At 40.0% G+C, this 24688-nt stretch overlaps 2 protein-coding genes across 5 annotated transcripts in view; both read left to right on the forward strand.

The window, feature by feature from the left end:
* The first annotated feature begins 953 nt into the window (after positions 1–953).
* gaa2 (alpha glucosidase 2) lies at positions 954–17406 on the forward strand. 2 transcript variants are annotated; one of them, XM_023298316.3, is made up of 21 exons: positions 954–1119; positions 1903–2021; positions 2258–2833; positions 4920–5065; positions 5815–5980; positions 6654–6750; positions 7205–7324; positions 7690–7808; positions 8460–8591; positions 8672–8782; positions 10107–10220; positions 10315–10399; positions 10502–10619; positions 10740–10873; positions 11125–11276; positions 12228–12376; positions 12504–12645; positions 12753–12851; positions 13582–13746; positions 14307–14453; positions 15546–17406. In XM_023298316.3, exons 2-21 carry the CDS (start codon positions 1932–1934, stop codon positions 15609–15611), a joined length of 2928 nt encoding a protein of 975 aa, XP_023154084.2. In that variant the 5' UTR covers positions 954–1119; positions 1903–1931; the 3' UTR covers positions 15612–17406. The 2 variants fall into 2 exon arrangements, with proteins under 2 accessions (XP_023154084.2, XP_023154086.2); XM_023298318.3 differs by having other exon boundaries at positions 15549–17406.
* A 6388-nt stretch (positions 17407–23794) lies between these two features.
* The window catches only part of micall2b (mical-like 2b), a 40067-nt gene continuing 39173 nt past the window's right edge, over positions 23795–24688 (forward strand). Inside the window, exon 1 of one of the 3 annotated variants that reach the window (XM_055010205.1) lies at positions 23795–24462. In XM_055010205.1, coding sequence (XP_054866180.1) covers positions 24320–24462 — 143 coding nt within the window. In that variant the 5' untranslated portion in view covers positions 23795–24319. The remainder of the gene's footprint in view (positions 24463–24688) is intronic. The other 2 variants (XM_055010204.1, XM_035942919.2) reach the window with 2 other exon arrangements.

The following is a 24688-nucleotide window of genomic DNA, read 5'->3' on the forward strand; positions in this document are numbered from 1 at the left end:
ACCCGGGTGAATATCTTTGCTCCTGGGCCACTCCTGAGCAGTTTTTGCAGTGAGTCGGTGTGCATTGTCCTGCAATATTTAGGTGAGTGGTACATGTCAAACATCCACATGAATGTCTGGATTGCAGGTTACCCAGCAGAACGTTCCTTTAAAACAAGATGATCGATGTTATTTACCTGCTAGTGGTCATCATGTTGTGGTCGATCGGTGTAGATGTAGAATATATACAGTGCACTTTCCCAAGCTATTAAAGATACTTTCAGCCAGTATTACTTAATGTCTTGAACCTTTGAGCTGTTGAAGTTAAGTGAGGCTGACTTTTGCCAGTGACAAAATACCAAATTGAGCTATTAAAAATATCATTAATGAACTGAAGTATGAAGTATCTATATTGTCATTATACACTGCTGGTTATGGATTCTAATTTTGTTCAGATATATAACTGACATCCAGTAATTTAAAATGAAGTAATCTAGTGCTAAATGCTGATATTATCTATAATTTACCTCCTCGCTCCTCCTGTTGTAGCTCAATTGACTAGTTTTTGTCTATGCCCTGAAGGCAGCATTGCAAAAACACCTCTAAGTCAAGCAGAAATTAGTAAGTCAGCGTACCATCGTTGACACATAACATGTCATGTTAGCATATTGTCTATGCATAGGCATGGCTTCACTATGAAAAAACATATATATATATTCTTCATGAGCTCATACAACATGGAATCTATTGAGGAAAACGTGAAATATATATATATATATATTTTTTTTTTTTTTCCATTATATTTTTTCTTGTTACCTATTCTATTTTTACCACAAACTAATAATGATCATTTCACCAGAATGCATGAAATGAAGTGTTGTTTGAACTTCCTAGGAGGAGGACCCTTCAGACTGCTTTCTCAATGAGTCATCAGTGGAGGTTGTTTGAGGACTTCTCACGGTGGAGTTGTAGGAATTCCGAGGTGTCCCTGAATGCGACGCAGCGATAAACAGACTACACCGTGCACACCGTTGAGGTTATCAGCGTTACGATAGCGTTAGCTGAACGAACATCTGTTTAAAGGAACAGTTGTGTAGTTTGCTGTGTATGCTGTGTCTTTAAAGGCCAAAGGACAACCAGGTGAGCAACGCTGACATTAACACTCCTGGACATGGACGTTAGCTCACGTTAGCTGAAGTTACACTGCTGCTAAAGTTAGCTAATGCTAATATACGCTGTATTTGCTACATTAACGTACTAATGTGCCTGCTTAGGGCTACTAGTGCTTCGTCTGTCATTACTTTAATTACCCGAGTTTAGCCAACCAGTCCTCTAATTGGAATTAGTTTAGTGGTTAAATGGCCGAATGTCTCATTACTGAACTTTGACATTCACAAGTTATTTTGTTCGCAGTGCTAGCTAAAGTTAGCCACAACAGACTGTCGTCTTAGTCCTGTGGACGTTCACAATAGCTCAGTCTGGGTAATTATATTGAGATATAACATAGGCCAAAGTCACAAGTCAAATGTAAATTCAATTCAAACTAATGACTGCAGTTAATATAATATGTAGTAACCTTAAGATACAGGCTACATTTGCCGCAGTCAAAGCAAACAGCATATCCACTTATAGTCATAAAACATACTGAATTGCTGTATAATGGTGTATTTGCACATCTGTGATAGCTTTTGTCTGCTTCATGTGTCCCTAAATGTGTCAGGTTCTGTTTCTGTTAACTCATGATCCTAACATACGGTTGTTTTTCTTCATTGTCCTCATTGTCTCATTGTTGTCATGTGCTTGTCCTGCTGAAAGGGAAATAAACTTAATTATCTCAGTGCTTCTGATGAACACTTCCTTCTCCAGCCGCAGGAAATTACATATATCACTGTACTGAACTTCGATCTGCTGTATCTGCCTCAGTCACTCACTCTGACGGACACAGTATCACCATGGTGTCATACAAGCGGCTGAACCCTGAAGATGTCCAGTTTTCCAGTGGAGTTTTGTCAGAGCTTCGTCCTGTTCAAGAAGAAGTTGCAGTGAGTTCACATCTGTTTGTGTGTCCTTGTCTTTCTACTTGTGTTCTTTTTGGTGCCAGATTTAAAACCGCACAAGTTGTTCTCCCTCCATAATCATTGCTGCTGAAACTGTGTACTTTCTCTCCTGACTTTATGATGTTCAGTTTTGACTAACACCGTCAGAGACACATCATTTTAACTACAGGTTTATCATTACTTGTTCCTTTTTTTTAAAAACTTATTTGCTGCGTATGAAGGTGCCAGAACCAGAGGAGGCCTCTTTACTTCCACGTCGGCCACCATGCTCCATCACCACAGGTCTCCTGGTGATCGGCTGCCTGCTGCTGCTCCTCTGTGGAGGTTGGCTCCTGGGCACCATGTTCTGGCTGCATGGTTCCTCCAACCAGCAACCACACAAACCGCCGCCACCAGCCTCGGGACAACCGCCGGACTCTAAAGTACGAACAAGAGTAGATGACGCTGCAGCTGCTTCCCGCCGCGATGCTTGCAGCCTAACTCCCGCTGAATGGAGGTTTGATTGTTACCCTGAAAGAGGTGTGGTGGTGACCCGAGAGTTGTGCGAGGCGAGGAACTGCTGCTTTATCCCTGTATCCCCTCCTTCCTCATCTGCCACCCGCCCATCAGGGAAAAATGGTGTTCCTTGGTGTTTCTACTCTCAGGATTTCCCTTCGTACTCACTTGTGTCTCTAAAGGACACGGTGTTGGGACAGAAAGGTAAACTTGTAAAGGATGTGAAGACATATTACCCTGGCGACATCCTCACTGTGGAGGCGGAGATCCGTTATGAGACAGATACACGACTGCGAGTCCGGGTGAGTCGAGTTCACACATTAGCATTTAGTCATATATATATATTTAAGCTATACAGTGGTATATGTCATTTTCTCAGTCTCTGAGCAAATAGCATACTTTCTTGTTTTTAATGTGAGTGGACGGGTATTTTTTAAAGATCCACCCACCAGTTTTCAGTGGATTTTCAGTCCCTGGACTGAGATTTATTTTTGATCATAGTCTGGTTGTAGAAGCCCCTTCAGATTCACTTTCATGGCTGACTGCACAACTTTTCACAATTTCGTTTAGTGTTTCAGGTGCCAGCGATTGTGGCCAGATAACTAACTTTACCTTCTTCTGTCTGCAGCACTGGTTTCCAGAAACGACTCTGGTTTATCAAGATGTTGCTTTGTGTACTTAAAACAACAATATTTGTGATGATCTTATATTTTCTTTGGATGACTCTTTAATGTAGACCCAGACTCAGTCCTGCACAGTATGTCACCTAAAAACTTACTTTGTAGATATATGGAGGGTTTGTTTTGTTGTTGTGCCTAACAGGCTGAAAGTCTTTTTGCCCCTCAAGATTTTGTCTTGACTTCCCCCTAACTGCATTTTTAAATGATATTTTGGACAGTGGAAACTGCGAGCTGAAAGTTACCTTCATTTTCAGATCCTTTTTAGATGCTTAGAGGATCCTGTTTTTGCTGAGCTTTCTGTCAAGTTTTGAAGAGTCAGATGATCGGTCGTGTTTCTAATTGCCATCAGGTGACAGTCCCTAAATAGAATTCTTGATCTGCTGAACAAGTTATGACCAGTCAATAAAGGCTCAACTAAATTAAATTCTGATACTTCGTACGTCAACGGTTGCCACAGTAACATTTGAAGAGCGGAACATTTTAGTTTTTTATGTTTTCTGCAAGAATTGTGTCGACTTAATGTCGGAAAAGTCAACAAAGTATGTTTTTAAGTCTTTGCATACAACTTTCTGATGCAGTTTGTGATAATAGTAATCATCAGATATTTAAGCCTTATGAAATGACAGGCCTGTGAAAGATTTTTTTCTGCGTGATCTGTTATTCACACAGTAGCGCCGCTTAAAGCATACTGTGTTTATTTCCTCAAATAGGTTCATAATTACTGTAGTGAGCATCATACTATATTGAAGGAGACTTAAAACTAGCGATTGACACCGTAAAGTCACTAGGAAAATGGGGTAACAGAGGCAACAGATCAACTGAGAAGTAGGGATCATTCTTTTTGCACCCAGAGGAATTGTCTCCTGCTGGCCGTTGGACAGAATGCAAGTCTAAGTCACTGAAGCATTGGCTTCACTTTTCAGACCTGGAGGCTATGTCCATCTCACGTACATGGCGTCTATCAAAGCTATCATTTTCACGCTGTAATTGTCCATGAAGGCTTTTTATGAGTTAATTAAGGGAAAAAAAGCAGTCATATCATAGGTAAAGAGTAAATATTGTGGGTTGGAGAGAATGGTGATTCATAGCCCTATATACTGGACATGCCCCAAAATAATCAAATTAAAATGTTTTATACATAGCTTTATAAATAGTACTATACAGTCACAGATTACAATATTAACTGTGATTTGTAAAATGGTTATAACATAGAAAAGGGGCAAAGTTAACCTGCCGATTCTGGATCAGTGAATGGAGACAGTTGAGAAGATCTATCTTATGGAAAAACTGAGTCACATCGTGAGACTGCAAGAAACCTAATTAGAGAAAAACATGGAGAAATGGGCATCATCTCTAAAAACATTTGTCTTTGTTCTTGTTTTGCTTTTTTCTTTTTAAATATGAAAAGAAGCAAAACATTGTGATTCAGACACAGACCTACACCATTAGTTGCTAACATTTCATTAACTGGAGTGCAAAATAATAAAGGAATCATATCAAGCACGTGAACAAACAACAAATTTACTACTTAAGGCTGTGTTCATGTGCTCCAAGGTTTCAAGGAAAACATTATCGGTGCCAACTTTTTGGTGGAGTCGACTGGGTGTAAATATACTGCTATAAACTTTACAGGCCAGGTAGTAACATTTCTATTGCATCCAGCTGTAAATTATCTGGTCTCTTGGTTAATTTATCCTTCTCAATCTAGATAACTGACCCTTCAAGTTCACGATTTGAGGTTCCGATCTCTGTCCCCACCGCCACCAAGAAGGCAGAAAACCCTGATTATGTCGTAGAGATTTCAAAGCAGCCGTTTAGTCTCGTTGTGAAGAGGAAATCTACAGGAGCAGTGCTGTAAGTTTGACTTGAATAAGGAAATATTTGATTGCATTATGCCAAGCTCAGACTTCGCAAACCCTGATCATAGTATATAATCCTGAAATAGATTAACTTTGTCATATGGCACTGCATTTGGCAGTCTTCCACCACTTACTAGGCTTGTAAGAATCATACAATTAAAACCTGTAAATCATTGAACTGCTCTAACTACACAGCCATCTCTCATCCCATGTTTTGCTGACATTGTGGTACTCACTTTGTAGAACTGATTAAGAGTTAAGTTTATTTCCTCCAGAAGTCTGTAATTGATACTCATGTCGGCTCAAGCAAAAGATCAAAATTTACTAAATACCATTAAAGAAAGTAAATCAAATCAAATCATAGCCACAGTGGTGTTGATATCCAACTTCCTTCCAGGTCCAACTCCTCTCTCGCTCTCATTGGCTGTCCAGACTTTAGAGCAGCTGCTTGAACAAGAGTAGCATCTCAGATTTTGTCGCAGTCATTTTAAGCGGAGGCTTTTAGAGTGAGTGTGGATGCACTGCTGTCTGCTTTATACCAGTGAATGTCAGCGATGGTGAGGTTTGGCCACTGTCTGGGTTTTTGACTGGGACAGGAGCATCACAGCTAAAGTCTGAGCTTTGCTTAAGGTGAAGAAAAAGGCTACTGTTAAAGTTGGTCCACTAGAATGTCTCTAAACTATATTCAGCTGTAAAATTGACCTACACAGAATTATTAATACTTGTCTGACTGTTTCCGTTCAGCCTGAACACCGCTGTAGCTCCTCTCTTCTATGCGGATCAGTTCCTCCAGTTCTCCACCTCCCTACCCAGTGAGTTCATTTACGGCCTGGGGGAACACCGCTCCACCTTCCTGCATGACTTCAACTGGAACACACTCACCATGTGGGCCAGAGACGTGCCCCCCATGGTAATGCCACTGATCAATATTCTGTTTGTAGCATTTTAGCCACAGACTTTCTTCTGTTGTGAATGACCAGCAAAGCACTAAGTTGTTATTTTCATTTGTTAATGAATAACATGATACAGATTCAATTTACATTTGCAGCACTACAGCAACACACAAGTGTTCATTGTATGTCAGAGGACTAAATTTATACATTTTTTCTATAGTAAGAGATCCAACATAAGGCTCCAGAGGGCTAACCTTTAACAATGCAATGTTAAATAGGTTGATAATTACCACAACATATATTACAACTACCCTTATTATGATAGTGAATAGTAGTACTATATTTATTGCTATATAACATTGTTAAACAAAACTGTCAACTGTATTTCACTTTAAAGTTTTTACTGTCCGACACACATGGTGATGCCTATATCATTGACTCAGTTATGTTAAAGTTGATATATTAAACCAGAGGAGACACAACTGTCCATGTGGGTTTACTGGAATATCTTAATGATACACTTACTGAAACTGAGCCATTGTTTCCTTTACATCTGTGTTTTTTTTTCTCTAACAAGTCAGAAAATCTTCGGTGACAAAGGCCAGAAGGTTTGATTGTAAGTGCTTACTTATGTGCAGATAAATACATGAAATTTATTGGAATGCCCTTGTGTTCCTTTCTACACTGTAGGAAAAGACAAACCTGTATGGGGTCCATCCATTTTACCTGGCGATGGAGGACGGAGGGAATGCACACGGCTTCTTCCTGTTGAACAGCAATGCTATGGGTCAGTCTCCAAGTCGCCTTCATACTTTCACTTCAGGTTTTACTGTGTACAGAAATTTCTGCAGCATCATAAGTTGCTCAGGCTCATGACAGCATGATTTCACAAAATCATTCAGACACTGACCTTCGAAATTAAGCAATGCTATGAAAGCAGAAATGCAGTGTGACCTTTCATTGACTTCCCAGTGAAAAGGTAGTTCATGTACAGTAGGTATATTATAAATATTATATGTTTTCTAATAGCATCTCTAACTCAAGTGTTAAACTGGCTCCATAGATACATTCCTCCACAGAGGAGGAATGTAGTTCATAATGAATATTCAGCTTCTTTCTATACCATGTAGTTACTGTGTTTCTTTGCTTTCAGCTCTGCTCCAGAACTGTTGCTAAATGGTCCTGGTCGTACTTTGCTCAGTCTGATAAGTGTTTCACCTCTGTCTTTTCTGCTTTGTCAGATGTGGTCCTGCAGCCCTCTCCAGCTCTCACGTGGCGTACAATTGGAGGAATCCTTGATTTTTATGTCTTCCTTGGTCCCAGTCCTGGTTCAGTGATTGAACAGTATTTGGAAGTTATCGGTCAGTAGCAGTGAATGAGATGCAGATATTTGAACATGTACTGTAGCTGCATGGCTCTGACAGAAATACCAAAACATAACTCATACCTTCTTTAAATAGCTGGACATATAGGCCCACTTTCAGTCTGTCCTCCTACAGTCTCTCCTACCCCGCCCACACTCGGTTTGCCTGGAGTCAGATTAAATATCATTCCAGACCAGTTGGAGTCTGCATCAAAGCAGACTTACTAACCACGCTTTTACAAGGACAGTGGCTTATTTATGTCCAGAATGGAAGAAACTTTACATAAGTACTAATATGAATTTCTTCTATGAGTTTCTGCCTTCACTCAAACCTTTTTTCTTTATCCATCTCTCCTGTCACAGGACACCCAGCGATGCCCATCTACTGGGCTTTAGGATACCATCTCTGTCGCTGGGGTTACAGCACTAGTAATAATACCTGGGAGGTTGTCAAGAGTTTGAGGAATTATGGGATACCTCAGGTAATTTCTGTTTTGTTTCTATTATGTCTGTATTTTCTGTGTCCTTTTGGCAATGAATTACCTGAATGATTCACATTCAAAGGGACAAATATAATGCATAAGAAAAGAGAATATTTAAACAAAAACGATAAATATACAAACCACAATAGAAAATAACTAAAGCAAATTTAAAACTAGGTCAAGGCAGATCTATAAAAAAAATACATTTAAGTAGAGATTTAAAAGCAGACGTTGTGGTTGACAGTGTGATTTCCAAAGAAAGGCTCTTCTAGAGTAAATCTATATAATAATTATGCTGAGAAACACTCACACACAAGCTTTTCATGGATTGTTGGGTTTTTATCTTTTGACTGCAGATTTTTATGTTTGTACTTTCTCCTTTAGGAAGGCAAATTGTGTATTTTTTATATTCAAGCCCAAGATGCTGTGTTTTTATTATCCCATACAATTATTCAACATGCCCTCTGCATTATTTCATATTCAGTTCACCAACATTCACACCGACATATTTGGTTTGAGAATCTAAGACTTTATTTTTTCACCTTTTATGTGGGTTCGAACAAGGTTTGGGTGTAAAGCATGAGCTTGTAATGACCAACCCAAAAGCAGAACCACTGTTTGTTAAGGCTGCCTGTGTCTGTTTGATTGCAGGATGTCCAGTGGAATGACATTGACTACATGGACAAAAGTATGGACTTCACTTATGATTCAACCAAGTTTGACACACTACCTGACCTGGTCAAGGACCTGCATGCTCATGACCAGCGCTACGTCATAATGATGGTACACAGAAGATTGTATTTGCTGTCATGTGCTTTGTGTGCGATTTGGCAGGTGTATAACTACTGTTTCTGTACTTACAGGACCCAGCTATCAGCAGCACACAGCCTGAGGGCTCATACTGGCCATTCGATGAAGGACTGAAGAGAGGAGTTTTTATTAAAGATGCTGAAGGGAAAACACTGATTGGGAAGGTCAGAAATGAGTCACAATGCAACATTAGCTAGTCATGTTTTTCTGATTACACAGTTTCTGGTGAGAGTAAAACAATTACGAAGTACAATAAAACGTGCGCCTATAAAAAGCAAAAACTGCACCTGATTTAAATTTGGCCGCCATCCCCTTTTCCCTTTGACGTACAGTGACACGTCACTCTCAGCATTCCTAGTATGTTTGAAACATTCCCTGGACGTCCTATTCTGGAAGCACATCAAGCATCATCCGGGACAGGCATTGTGTCTAAATGGTGACCCTTCAATTTAAATTTTATTTTTAGAAGATGAAGAAGTCACAGTTAGCTAAATCCAGTAAGTAGGACAGGTGGAAAGCATCATTTGTGTTAGTGCAGTCTTTTCAACATGCTGTAGCTAACCGCCCGTTGAACGACGTCACACGCCATCGTTCAGGTTGTTTGAACCGAATGTTCTCACTCAGACACTTCAGGACATTGCAGTGGAACACAGTGTTGACCTTCTTTCCTACATTGATGAAGTCACGGTGCACAACCCTGTGAATGTTGAACAAGTGGCATCATGTCTCTGGCAGTGTTGCTGACCTGATGGGCCTTCCTCAGTCTTGGATTCTGCTAGCTCTTCCACTGCCATTTATTCTTTAGGTTGTAGCTCTAAATACAACTGTCATTGCATGTATTGATCCTTCACATGAAGGTTGTATTAGTTTGAAACAGAATTTGATGTTTGACATCTGTACAAGTTTGAAGTCCATGGTAAAATTGCAAGTGGCGCCAAGTCTTTCAGAATGTTCCAAACATGGCAGGAGCGCTCATGGTGTTGTATGGCTATACAAGGAGGCTGCTTCAAAGAGGGTAGAGGCCAGATTTCAGTGGTTTTTGCTTTTTATAGGCATATACTTGTAACTTGATACCCCTTGTAGCTTAGCTGTAGCTTAAGATTTGGTATAAACCAGTGGCATTTGGGTCACAGTCACACACGATCACCTAAACCCAACAACACAATTAATATCACGATAGCAACAGTAACAGGGCAGCACCAGATATAATATGGTAATAACAGGGATATTCCATTAATTCCATGCGCTCTGTCAGACATGCCTACTTCCACTGTGCTACATGAAGGTGTAGTTCTGTGACACACCTGCATTGGGTGTGCCAAACACCTGCCTTAACTACAATACAGCTGCAGTTCTGCTTGATCAGTTCTAGACTGCATATAGGCCTGTCAGTTGATAAGTGAGAGCCACAGCTCAAGTTCCTCCAGGAAACACCAAACAAAATATTAAGTATGCTTTCAAAATAAAATTCTTTATCTGTTCTTTCAGGTGTGGCCTGGTCTGACAGCATACCCTGATTTCTCTGATGAAGTGACTCATGAATGGTGGTACGACAACCTACAGAAGTTCCATGAGAAGGTGCCATTTGATGGATTGTGGATTGTAAGTATGGGAATAGGAGACACTGTAAAACATGCCTCTGATTTTAAAGCATTTCATGATATCTCCTCCCTGACATTTTCTCCTTTGATTTTAGGATATGAATGAGCCCTCAAACTTCCTGGATGGATCGACCAATGGCTGTCCATCAAACAGTCTTGAAAATCCTCCTTACACTCCAGGTGGGAGACATTCATCTCAAGCACAAATTACTAAATAAATGAAACATAAACACGCAAATACAATACGACATGGATGTCATACTATAAAACTGTGCCTTTCAGGCGTACTGGGAGGTTTGCTGAGAGCCAAAACTGTGTGTGCCACTGCACAGCAGAAGATGTCCATACATTACAATATGCACAGTCTCTATGGACTCATGGAAGCTAAAGCCTCTGCAAGGTCTGTACCTGTAATACTGACACACACACCACAGAGATGAAATACTGGAAGCACTACGTGAACGGTTCTGTAAATCATCTGTCTGCTGTTTTTTTTCCTCCTGTCTGTCCTTTTGTCCAGTGCTCTGAAGCGAATTGTGCCAAAGAGACCTTTTGTGATCTCTCGCTCCACCTTCCCCAGTCAGGGGATGTACTCTGGTCACTGGTTGGGAGACAACAGGAGCCTGTGGAAAGACCTTTACACTTCTATATCAGGTTGGAGATTCAGCAGATGTGATGTGAAGCAGGATGACATGCATTTGCAAGGATGTTATGACACATTCAAGTTGTTGTAGAACTGCTTATTTGATGATCTGTTGCTGCAGTATGGCTGTGTACTGAGGATAGTCAGCAACACCAGAATTTATGTATCATTTTAGACTTGAGAAAGTTGTGTGTGAAATAGTCCATTTACTAGTTTGATTGGTTTTAGATGTCAGATTTTCCACCTCTTTCTTTCTTCTCAGGTATACTGACCTTTAACCTTCTGGGCATGCCGCTGGTGGGAGCAGATATCTGTGGCTTCAGTGAGGAGCCGGAGGAGGAACTGTGTGTCCGCTGGACCCAGCTGGGAGCTTTTTATCCCTTCACACGGAACCACAATGCCATCGACATGAAGGTAGGAGTGTAAAACTAAAAATACATTGCTACAGCATACAGATCTTTACAAACTATTTCTCCTTTTAGACAGGGAAACATTTTACTGTATTTTCTGGAGATTTCTTATGTAGATGCAGCCGTTCAAATGCTGCACACAGTAGGAACAGCAGTGTTTTTTTAAGTTGCAGGGGAAATGGTCACGCTGAGGCTACAGCCACACTAATACATTTTCATTTTAAAACAATGTTTAGAACATAAAGGATCTAGATGACCATTTTAGCACAGTTTCAGAAAGACTACAAGTACTTAATGTAGTTAATAGTAATACATGTGAATCACATGACCATTTACAGGCATGTAAGTGTCAGTATATGAAGGGACTGGTTGCTGTAGTTGTTGAAAATGCTACCAAGGAAGTGAAGCAATAGCAAAATGTAAGAGTAGAGATTTCCTTAACAGAGACAACACTGTTAACAACCCATTTATCCTAACTTGTTATCTGTATTGAAATAACTACTGGTTATCAGGGAGAATGTTTTTGTTTTCTTTTGGAAATCCGTAATAGGAGTGTGACCAATCAGGGAATGCACATGACTTTGGGGCCCAAAGTCAAATTTGATGCTGATCTGCTGCTCAGTCTTCAGTCTCTCTAACAACACAGTGTCTGCCGGATAATTTGAGACTTCTCTATGGTGTAACACCGACCCTGACAGCTGCTGTCCATCAAGCACAAACACCAACGAGCCCCCCCACTCAACCCAGACATAAAGGACCATCACTGATATTTCCTCAGAGACCTTATTTTGCCCATTTTATAAAAACACAATTATCAGTTCTATGTTTAAAAATATTTTAGACTTTAAAATCAGGTGACTAAATGTGGTCTTTAATTTCTTGATGTGTTTCCTTTACATGTTTTAGAAATGTTACTTCGTTTTTGAGACTGTGTGCTGCTGAAATGTTTTTACAGCCTCAAGACCCGACAGCTTTCAGCCCTCTGGCTCGTACAGCAATGAAACAGGCTCTGCTGCTGCGTTATTCTCTCTTCCCTGTCCTCTACACGCTCTTTCATCACGCACATGTACATGGACACACTGTTGCACGACCGCTTATGTTTGAGTAAGTACAGCTCAGAAGCATGATCCTGGATTGTTGTACAAGTAAACTATTATTTTTGATTAGGTATTTCGGCTGATGTTGGAGGATCTTGACCTAACTCTTTTTGTATCCTCTCCATACTTTAAAGGTTCACAAGTGATGTAAAAACCTATGGAATTGACAAACAGTTCCTGTGGGGGAAGAGTTTATTAGTGACGCCAGTGTTGGATCCTGGAGTCGATTATGTGGTTGGTTATTTCCCAGAGGGTCTGTGGTATGACTACTACACGGTAAGACTCATTAAAAAGGAATCTAAATAAACAGTATTAGATGAAATAAAAACAAAATGGCTTAAACAGGCTACTTGTATGACCTTGTGTGTTTCTGTACTTCCCAGGGAATCTCTATGCGCAGTAAGGGCGAAGAGCTTAAACTCCACGCACCTCTAGATAAGATCAACCTGCATTTGCGTGAGGGCTTTGTCATACCGATACAGGTAAATGGGGATGTTGTTTCTTTCCTGAGTGATTCTGCATTTTTCCACTTGCAGGCCTCATAGTGCAATATGATCTGGTGCAAAGTTTAGAAATGTGGGAGAAACAGGAGGTTTTCACTGAGTCCTGAGCAAGTTCTGTATGCAGTGGTGCTTCGCCGAATGCAGCTTTCTGAAGTAGAGCTTGTACATGCCCACTCACTGAACCAGTGTTTGTCATGATTCCTGTTCAGATCTGACTCACATCTGGTTCTGGCTGGGAATCTGTATCTTCCAAACTCAGCTGTTTTTGGTCAAAATGCCCAGAACTTTACACTGGAAAAGAACATAATCAAACTATAGTACAAAATAGTCAAGTATTTTAGTTGGAATGGATTCTTCAGTGAGACTGTGAGTGAAGATACTGTTATTTTGCATTTGTTTAGAATTTACTGTTAGTTAAAAGAGTGAAAAGTTGAATCTCATGAATTTTACAGCATCTCCGTGTTTGGTCTTCCCCCCCTTTTCTTAAATAACAGCAGCACTCAAGCCGCATTCAATCCACAAGTTTGTGCAAAACCTAATTTATTCAGATTATCTGCCACCAAATGGTGAATTGAATGAATGAAGCCTGAAAAGCATTATCTAATCATACATGATATCTTTTGGGATTAGTATTTGCCACATCTGAAATTAGGAGAGCTTTGTACGCCTTCCGGTCAGTCGTTCATAACTTTATTTTCTGTCCAATCAGACACCCAACCTGACCCTGTGGGTAAGCAGCGGTCAGCCTCTCCATCTGGTTTCAGCTCTTTCTGATGATGGTTCAGCCAGTGGAGATCTGTTCTGGGATGACGGCGAGAGCATCGACACCTATGAGACCGACCAGTACGCCTACATCATCTTCAATGTCACCCAGGTGCTCACACTCAGTTTTTCTTTAGCAGAAAAAATTCTACCCTCAGTATGTGCCGCTGACCTGATTTTGATTGTGATTACTCACACCTCCCAGCATGTTAACCTGCACACACTGTGTCTGAACTTGTTTGTTTCAGCTGTGGGTTATTTGTAGTGATGAAGACAAAGAATTTCAGGTTACAAAGTAAGAATTTCCACAGAAACACAGGAGACGGGCGGCAGCAGAGACTTCATCCTTGTCTTCAGTGAACTATCACTATGTTTTGTTGAGCAGTTGTGTGTTTGTCTTTTAGATTTTTTTTTTAGACATTTATTCTGAAGACACTGCTACCTTTTAGATAATTAAAAAAAGACCTCTAGCAGGCCAAAATTTGTTTTGTTTTTTAATTCTAGAAATTGTCTTCCAAAATCAGCTGCTGAAGAGAAAGTTTCTGTCTGCATCTTGAGTTTCTGATTAACTGAGGAACGTTCAGGATTTTGTGGGAGGGCAGGTTTTATTTTGAGGCAGTATTTATTCAAACGTGCTGTCGGGTGACCAAAACTCGCTGTTTTATTTTGTAGAAGGTGATGACATCCCAGGTGCTCCATAATAACGTGGAGGCGACATACATCACTGTGGAGTCGGCATCTTTCTACGGTGTAAAGGAGAAGCCTAACAAAGTGCTGGTGAACTCCCAAGATGCACCTTTCACCTACAGAGAGAACCAGGTGAGGTTTGGAGTCATGAGGCAGTAGCTGTACTTGTTTTTAGTGGTGGATGAAAAAAAATTGATTAAAATAAGAATTCTTCTTTGCTAAATCCTGCGTTTGGTACCCTATCACCAGCAGACTAATGTTAGCAGAGCAGTAACCTCTAGCACAAACCTCTGAGAGAGGCAGTCTGTAGTTTTGTTTATTTCAAAAACCAAAATGCTGTTTGGGTCTACAGCTTATTAGGTAACGACTTTCTATGATAACGTGCATTGATAGAGCAGAGACGGTTCTCCACAGCTGGAGACATAACGCCAACAGCAACACAGCAGAGCACTCCTCTTTCTACAACAAGCATTTAAACAGTACATTACACAATTTTGTCATTTTCATGCAGAAAAAAAACTGTTAAAAGAAGCTGTGCACTGCCATGCACCTTTCACTGCGTTTTTCTGTTGGACACTGACTGAGTTCTGTTTAATTCACAGCTCAGAGGTCAGAGGTGTGGCACACCGTGAACCAACATTTAAATGATATCTGTCTTTTTATTCACTCAAGAGTTGTTAAGAATCAAATTGTGACACTAAGAATCCGAACTGAATCAACTCAGGAGATGTCCAGAGTTTCCCATCACTAGTGTTTTTCAGGCTGAGTCACTTTTGCTTTATGTAGCTGGTATTTAACCACTAAAACAAAGTGGCATCAATGCCTAGTAGCAGCTCACCTGCTCCACACCAATGAAAGAAAAACAGAAAATCTTACATCCTGTTCAACATGTAATACAACCAGTGCTGTTCATTTTACTTCCAACAGTTCTTAATTGTGTTACTAAAAATCTTCTTTCTGTAAGGGATTGTTTTGTTTCCACTGTCATTATGTGTCAGCAGCAGTGGAAGAATTAGTATTTTTGAAGAAAAAATATCAAAACCAGTCAATAAAAAACACCCAATAACAAATAAAAGTCTTGCATTCATGTTATTACTCAAACAACAGCACATATGGCTTGGCAACAAAATGTATGAATTATGAAGACATTGTGCAACATGTATAACCTGAAAACATGTTTTTTTGTGTTCACACTCTAATGATCCTTGTTTTCCTTTCTCTCAGCAGGTGTTAGTAGTTACAGAACTGGGTCTCAACCTCAGTCAGAACTTCACCATCAGCTGGATGTAAAGAATTCAATCATTAGCTTCCTTCCTGTTGAAGTCACAAGCTGATCTGCAAGTAATCTGTGAGTTTTAGGACAGTGATGTTTTTCATTGTTTTGGCTCTTTACTCTAGAACACTGGATGTCAAAGGAGATGTCAGGTAAATGTCAAACTTCAGCGTTGAATTTTATCTGTAAAGAGATGCATTTCACTTCACTTTCTGATTTATTGTGTCCCTGTAGGACACCTGTACATCCCTGCAGCAAACTGAGAAGGCATACCTCCTCAGGTTCAGATATTTAAAGCATGTTCAATCTCTTGAATGTAGTTCACAACCATTTGGGTGAACATTTTCACACTTTTCCACAGATAGTTGGTGACGTGGCTGCAGACGCTCTTCCATAAAAGCTCACAGTCTTTGTTTCATTTCATACGTGCTGATTTTGGAGTACAGAGCCGACAAACTGTCCATTTCTTAGCAGTGACAGTGAAGGTATTCAGGAACAATAGAGGTCAGGAGTGTGTGTTAATATAGACATCATCCTAAAAAGACTTTGCACGCTTCAAAGAGACAAAAACACCATGGTGTGCAGAACAAACATGCATTCAAAGTTCTTGTGGACACGATATCACTGACCCGCTGTAGTTCCGATACTGCTTTAATGTGTGAATTTTTAAGAACTGTTGCTGAATTTTCACCTGTTTGAACCAAAAAGCTTGGCCTCCAATCTTTAGTTTTATCTTTAGCTTAGTTTGATCTATACTGCAGTTTTGAAGATTCTCATCAGCAGACAGATGATGTGCAATAAATTAGCAAGAGAATCATCTACCTTCCTAAAAGTGAGTGTGAATATAGCTCATGATGTAATATACTGTATGTGCTTGAAAGCCGTTTACTGCCTATTTTGCACTAATTAGTACGCAGTATGTTGAAGGTAGAAATAGGTGCCTTATGATTCCCTTTCATGTGTGTTTTTGAGCAATTTTTCCAGAGGCTTCTTTGTTTAACTTTATATTGCGAGTGTGTTTTCAGCTCTGCAGACCATAGTACTATTGCACATGGAGATTACTTTAAGTATGGAGTCTGTGATTCTGGAGAAAGATTGTTGATGCTTAGTTGGCAATATTTAGATAGGCACGTGCCAGATTTACTGTCCTGCTTGCTTCCACTGCCTTCTTTCCTGCTGCCCTGTGCCTGAGTGCGAACATGCACAGAACACACCGGAGTAATGTTTGGATCAATCTGAGCCACTTTGTTCCACATTTACAAAGCCAGGGCTGTCGGTAAACAACTTTTTTTTTCAGTGCACACAAAGAACATACAGCTCCTGAATTTACTAAACTAGAGATGTACTGAATTAGACTCACTTACTACACCTGTAGCACAAAACTATACTAGATCCAAATATCATTTTACTGTGACTTTGCTCAGCATGGCCTTTCTGGCAGAGCAGAGCTGAAGCTAAATACATTTCTTCAGCTGCAAGAGATTTCAAAATCAGCAAATCATCATTCTGCCTCCTTTTGACCTTTATGCTGTGAAAATCTAGCCTGAATTATATTTTCATGGAATATCAGCTGTGAATAGTCTGCACCTGGTAAAGAAATAGATGCATGCGTGCTGGAAAATAAGTACACTAAATCCCAAAACTTTCCCATTCTTTCACTTTTATTTCAAGCATGTAAAGACAGTCTTTGTGTTATGTGATTAAAATTGTGATGCCAACATTTTGCAGTATTTTACCATGAAGCCTTGTGGTTTACTCTTTGTAAGTGGTTATGTTTAATTACATGAACAACATTAAAACTATTGGAATTAACTCTTGGACTGTTTTTTTTTTCTCAGCACAAACATCTTAGTGTAGCAACAAGTACAATTCATGTTTTGTTTTCTTTTACATAAAGAATTTAACTGTATTACGCTGATGCCTTTTATTATTAACAGAATTGATTGAAATCGATCTTATTTTGATGGTGCTGAAGTACAGGGGACACTAGATGGCACAATTTGTCAACGCTGTCATCATTTTTGGTATCATATCCCATAACTGATAGTGTAATTTCCCTCAAAACTGTATACCAAGTTTTGCATATTTGTCACTTTTGTTGCTGAAAAGCTGAGATTTAGTTTTAATTTAGAGAGAACTTAATAATAAATGCTAATTCCTCTTTCCACAACTCATCAAAGCATTCAATAGCATGATCCTGAATCCTTCACAGCTTTAAAAGCACCTGAACTTTTATGTATTATGAGTTTAAACTGCTAAAGGTTTTATTGCAACAATTAAATATGGATTTATCTCTTCTTATCTGGAAGTCATTATCACTGTCAACTGAAGCTGTATGGTTAATATTTACCTCATCTACTTTACTGCAGTCACTTTTGGAGCCATTAACAAGGTAGAAATCCTGTTGTGTGTTGGCACATACTGGATCTTTTGAGTTCTTTGCATTATTTCCTCCTCTTGTTGACCTTAGTGAGAGACTATTACTGTTCATTTTCTTCACATTTCTCTAGTCTCAGTTCAGCTTTCTGTCAGTGTTTTCCTTTAAAAAGCTCCGAAAGACTCTCTCTTTCTCTGGGTTGTTGTTACTAATGAGGATCCACAATCTCCATCCTGTTAAATCTGGTAGATATAGAGATATAAAAACCTCAGGATGCTTAAATATATGTGGGTCATCTGAGATAACTCTGATGAATTAGTACGTTTCTTAACCCTACTGCTGTCTTCATTTACAGGCACCAGAAAATATTATTTCCTTGTCTGAAAAAAAATCCCAAAATTCAGTAAAAAAATTCCCCAAATTTCTGAAAATTTGCAAAACCTTCAAGAAGAAAATTCCAATAATTCCTTAAAAGTTTCCTTTAAAAGTTTTATTTTAAAAAATCCCCCAATTTTGGCAAGAAAATTCTTGGAAATATTTTTCAAAAATGAGTAAAAATCTTCCAAAAAAATCCTAAAAATATCTAAAGTGATTACATATATATCAGTAAAGCTTCTAATATACTCTTAAAAACATTCACAAAAAATCAACCAAAATCCAGTGAAGTTTGCTGGATTTTGGTTGATTTTTATGTGAATGTTCTTAGGAAACATTTGTAAAATTTCTTTTTTTCCAACAAAAAATGTTCAAAGATTTCCCAAAAATGTTTCATTGTGAAAACATTTCCCCCCCCCACATTTTCAACTTTAAAACGGGTCAATTTGACCCGCAGGACGACACAAGGGTTAAACACAAAATAATTTTCTAGTATGTGCTGCTCTCCATAGAAACAAACCAGAAGACAAGAAAGTTCCCTGTGAAAGAAGCCCTGATGCTGAGCCTGAATGTTGACCAGACCTCATGAGTCACTGCACCACACAAGTATTTCACTGTCTCCAACACACACACACACACACACACACACACACACACACACACCAGCTCCAGAAAGTGAAAGCAAACAGCTCATCTCACAATCCCCCTCTGATAGCACGGTTAAATTATACTGCACTGCTGATAAACCAGACTTGCAATAGATGTGTTTTTATTGGCCGTGTGCAAACGTTCACAGGCTAACAGTTTCCAGATGGGAGTTTGAGGAGGGCACATATATCATTCAGCCGAGGGGGAGGAGAGAAAGGGAGCAGCGGGGGTCTGTCAAAAGCATTCTGCTCTACTGACGAGGGCATTTCCTGTCTGGATTTGGGAGGATTAAGTATTTGTGCGTGGGGGGTGTTTGTATGGCTGGCATGTGGAGAGAGGAACAAAGTACAAGACATTTTGGGGGATTCTGTGCATGTTTGATGTGTGCAGCCGTGCTTGTAATGCTCATTTGGGGAACAGATTTTCAAAAGCAAAAAGTGATTTAGTGTCAGGGTTTCTACATTTCCAAGGAAAACTTCATGTTGCCAGATTGTGTTTCAGTCTGGGCTCTCAGAGCGTTCTTGTTCTGTCAAGTTGGGTCAGTTATGCAGCACGTTTCAAACAGAAAGTTTCACAATATGCTTCATAAGGGTTAAGGTAAATATAGATGTAAAATCTTAAGATAAAGTACAGTTAAATCATTTTTGACACATGGGTATTGTGTCAGAGTGCTGGGATCTTCATTGTTCAGCTCATTTCTTTCGGTTTTTGTCTGGAGGTGTTTTTTTTTTTTTTAACAGAACTGGTGACATGGGACTGTCACACAAAGGTCTTTTTACAGCTCTTTTGTGTGTGTTTGTGTGTGTGTTTGTGTTCCATATACACTTGCAGTTTTCTCAAGTCATTTCTTCAGTTCTCACAGCGAGGATCATTTAGGACTTGGGTTAGGTTTTGGATTCCAGTTAGATTTTGGTAATGATTAAGAGAAGAAATGTCCTGCATGGATCATTTTCAGGGTTGTTCCATAATTCAAAACTGCGTATATGAAAGCTGAGATCGCTTGAAGGGAGAAGATTTTCGCAGCAGCTGTGTTAGACTGTACACAAATTTTAGGCTTCTGGCCAAGAGGTGCACTTTGAGTTTGACAACGTTGTTGGAAATTTGAATGAGGGTCGCATTTTTGTACACAAATTAGATTTGTGGCAAACTTTTGATGAACCTCTAGTTAACTTTCTGGAAAACTTATGGCAAACCGTTGATTTTTAATTTATTATTTGCCGCAGGTTTGCTTATTGTTAACACTAAGTTTGGCTCAAATTCAGATCTTATGTCTTTCTGGCAAATTTGGTGGTAAGGCTAAGCCTCTTAGTATTCAAAAATTATCCATCCATCCATCCATCCATTATCTATATCCACTTAATCCTGGGAGGATCATGGGGGGGCTCGGGTCTACCCCAGCTGACACTGGGTGAGAGGTGGGGTACACCCTGGACAGGTTGCCAGTCCATCACAGCGGCCAACACAAAGACACAGACAACCATACACGCTCAGATTCACAGTTTAGATTCAGCATTTAATCCTCCATGCACGTCTGTGGACTGTGGGAGGAAATCCAAACAGGCACCCAGAGAACAGCCAACCAGCCGGTTCAGAGCCAACACCTTCTTGTTGTGAGGCGACACTGAAAACTACTGTAGCATGTATAAGCAAATCAACTGTGGTAAATTATGAAACAATTACTCTGGAAAACTATGAACAATACCACTGTTGTCACAAATGCTGTTTAATTATTTAACTGACATTTCACCATTGGTAAACTTGTTCCAGAACATTGGTAGAAGCTTGAGACTACTATCAGCTACTTGCAAACGTCTTCTCATTATTGCAAGAATGTTGCTGAAGGTTTTCCTCTTGTGGCCACGACTGGAAAACTTGTGACAACATTTTTTTGGCAAACCAATCTCTGTGTTGCAATTCAGCCACGAGTTGGCCACAGATCTGTTGCAAACTGCTTTTGTAAAGGATGCTGGTGCTTGGCTGCAGTGTCGCTTGGGGCTAAACGCTAACATTGTCATGCTGTTGTGTTGCTGTTATAATGCTATAGTTATGGGCTGTCTGTACAAGATGGACACATCCACCCATTTGTTTGTGGACGGCACTTTTGGGAGACTAATTTTGACTTTATTATCATTTTCTTTCAGACAGGCTGCCAGAATGCTGAGCATAAGAAGGGGATGCATCAAAAACATCATAATAATTTCTGTAAGAATATTGCTGTCTTCACTTTTCATTATATTTTTTGACATTTTTGGAGTCTGCGGGAGCTAGAGTTTCTTGGAACCACACCTTGCAGTGCTCACCAACACTTTAAGGCACTGCCGCACTGGTTTTGAGTTTCTAGAGCTGGTCACTGTGTCCATCTTTTATATTCAGTCAGTGTGTGTAGTTCACCATCATAGTTCAGCATGCAACGTAGCACTAAACACCAGTGAGATTCAGCCTCAGCTGTGTTGCATTTTAGTGCCAGTTTAGCAAATTTTAGCATGATGATGAGCTCAGTAAATACAATACCTTTTATTGCATAAACACATTAGCGTGCTGACGTTAGCACCACTGCCGGTACTTTGTTATAAACCAAACTATGCACCTTTTTCACAACAGACTTTAACTTTTCACCAGTGGAAGGAAAGCAGCTCAGTGTCCCAGTAACTCCTGGCAGAGAACCAACAAACACAAACACAGGCCCTCCACCAAACTGAATGCAGTCATCATAAATAATATTGGTGCTTTTTGTGCTATGACATGTCAAAATGAAACTGGTGGGAAAAATGTCAATCGGACTAACAGATTATTGACTAAATCACGGCACCACAGGAAAACACGATCACCAAAGTTAGAATATTTGATCCTGAGGGAGACGTGGATTTGTGTACCAGATTTCATAAGAATCCTTCCAGTAGATGTTTCATGACAAACCATGGAGATGTGAACCTGTCGAGGAAAAGTCAGCCAATCATAACCAAAGGTCAACAAAGTATTTGAAAATTAAAGTTGTTCCAAGTCTGCCGCAGGTTGTTCAGCATTGTGCTCATTGACCAGCAGTACACTTGGTTTACAAACATATAGTCATTTAAAATTGCTTTTCCACAAAGGTGTGGTGAGAACTGCTGCTCCATGACATGGTTAACTTAGGATGCAGTCAAGTGTTTACCTTGTTCTCAGACTTACTTTTCCTTTCTTTTTTCTCTCTGCTCCTTCATGTCATCCTCATACACTCTGTCTGTGTGGGTGGGTGGTTTGTAAACAGAAACTCTTAATCTGCTCATCATCATCCAGGAAATTTCCCACATTTCCCAACAGATTCACTCGATAAATGGCGTTCGTTTAACTGTTTAGACCAAAATGATGACTACTTTGGCAGATAAACAGCATCTGACTGAATGACACGATGATCATTTGACCTGTGTAAATATAGAATAAACCAGTGTGACCCCTGACTTAGAGAGGAAAAGGATTCAACACATGTGGTGTAATATTTGACTAAAACATCCCAGCAACCCTTTCATTTATAGGTCATACTTTCCTAACGCAGTATCCAGAAAGAACTATGTAATTTTAGCAGTGAGATTTCCCTAAAACAGTTCCACCATTTGAACTCAAGCAGTACTACTACCCAAGTATATAATTAGTCCCTCATTTATCATCTTTAGTCATATCTCAGCTGTAGGCTTGCCTGGAGACAGACGTCTGACAGTTCATTTTTGCTTATTTAGCTGATTAAGAGACTGGAGGTTGAGCTTGATATTCATTTTAAAGTTTACCAATAAAAGACAGTTTTCACTATACATATACCTAACATAACCAATGCGGCCTCGCAGCCATCGCACTAGCAGATCAATAAGAGCAGACAGGCTTCTCAGGAAGGGCCCTTAAAGAGGCGGGAGCTGAAACAGTGGATCTGAAGAGGTGCTGCAGCAATGTACAGTATAAATAGAATAATGTGGGGTTTTTGTTTTTTTTTTACATTAACTCCCAAAATAAAATCATGAATCTGTGAATGTCGATAATTTTTTGTCTCTTTAAAATAAAGTGAGTCATGGCTATTTAAATTTAAGAAGTTTATGTTGGAATGATTCCAAATAGCGGACATTGAAGAAAAATAATATGGAACATCAAATATACGGAAATGTCTTAGAGGTTGTTGAAATACTTATCGAATTTGGGTAAAATCTGATAAATGAGGGACAGTGAACAGTAGATATCACTGATAATTTCATCACATACTTTTTGTGTGTTATAATGCTCACATGGTGGCACAATCAGCCTCAATAGCTGGAAACTTTTTTTGTCTTTTTCCCTGATGTTACCCAAAATTAACATCTGCAGATTTTTCTGCCCGGAAACAGGCAGTAAATTGAAGCACATGACAGTGCAGTAAAGAGTCTGAAGCAAAGTTAGGTATGCAGATATTTACATGTTTAATCAGTAAAACATGGGCCTCTCCTCTCTCTGTGTTGTGCTCCTAATGCAGAGCAGGGCAGGTGTCAGGTAACTAGACTCCACCCACCCAGCAGATAGGACAGGACAGAACAAGCTGATTCACAGGCAGCAACCACACCTGGTTAACTGCTTTCAGGCTTTACCTCCTTATTGCTAAAATAGCCGCACATTACTCACAGTGTTTAGGTAAATATTACACTTTCACGTTGTAATTCATGCAGATGGAATAACACCTGTGATCAGGTAGCTGTTATTTGGGAGGCGGTTTAGCCGGAATGACTGCATGTCTGGTATTGTTTGTGGGTTATAAATACCTGGGGAGGATTTTACATTACACAATTACACATGATGGAGGGCTTAAAGGCTGCTGATTGTGTTTTTGTGTCACATGTTTGACAAATGCTCTGCAGCAGCATTTAGGCCATCATGTAGAGGAGTAAAATGACCACAGCATGTCATTTACTGAGTTTTTTGGGGCTGTAATTCAACATATTCTGGTTAAATTTAGATTTATGGCTTGACTTTAAATGTCTAAAATCTTTCCTGTGGCCCTAAAAGTTTGGCTGTATATGTAGGGCAGTGTGACACACAGACACACGCAGAAAGAGTTAAAAGAAACCACAGTGTGGATCTCCACCCACGACGCGTCACGGCCGACCTTTCGCAGGTGTCACGTTCAGTTTGTTTCGTTCTCGGTGGAACTAAGGTGATTCCCACAGAAACACTCAGTCCGTCAATTCCCGGATCCGGCGTGTCCGAGCTCCTGTGGAAAGTTTGGAAAGTTTTTTTTTTTTTCAGTGGGAGGGAGAGAGAGAGGCTGAGCTCTGTGCGCCACAGCGGCTCTGCGGAGCTCCAGATCGGATCAGTCCGGCTCTGCGCTCCGGGATGTCGGCCGTGAAGGCTCTGCAGCAGTGGTGCCGGGTCCAGTGTGACGGGTACCGGGATGTGTCCATCACCAACATGACCACGTCCTTCAGGGACGGCCTGGCTTTCTGCGCCCTCATCCACAAACACAGACCGGACCTCATGTAAGTAGCGATGAAACTACAAGACTGGACAACAAAAGACTTTCAATGCTCGCTTTGTGAAGTTCCACCAGTCAGTTTGCGCTGTCTGCAGTCTGGCTGTTGAACTGCTGGGAATTTAGCCCACTTTCAGCTTTATGATAGGGTTCAGCAGTTTTATTTATGACGGAGAACAAGCTTCAGCTTCATGGGTCTGAAGGAAACACAGGAGAAGGAGCTCAGCTGTGGA

This window comes from Amphiprion ocellaris, chromosome 4 (assembly GCF_022539595.1).
Source record: "Amphiprion ocellaris isolate individual 3 ecotype Okinawa chromosome 4, ASM2253959v1, whole genome shotgun sequence".
NCBI classification, from domain to species: domain Eukaryota; kingdom Metazoa; phylum Chordata; class Actinopteri; family Pomacentridae; genus Amphiprion; species Amphiprion ocellaris.

Excerpts from the sequence above, each read along its gene's own strand:
- gaa2 (XM_023298316.3), top strand. The coding sequence starts at position 1,932 with ATGGTGTCATACAAGCGGCTGAACCCTGAAGATGTCCAGTTTTCCAGT. Across the intron at positions 10,874-11,124 it reads CCTTTACACTTCTATATCAG|GTATACTGACCTTTAACCTT; the intron begins GTTGGAGATTCA and ends CTTTCTTCTCAG. Across the intron at positions 12,377-12,503 it reads GCACGACCGCTTATGTTTGA|GTTCACAAGTGATGTAAAAA; the intron begins GTAAGTACAGCT and ends CATACTTTAAAG.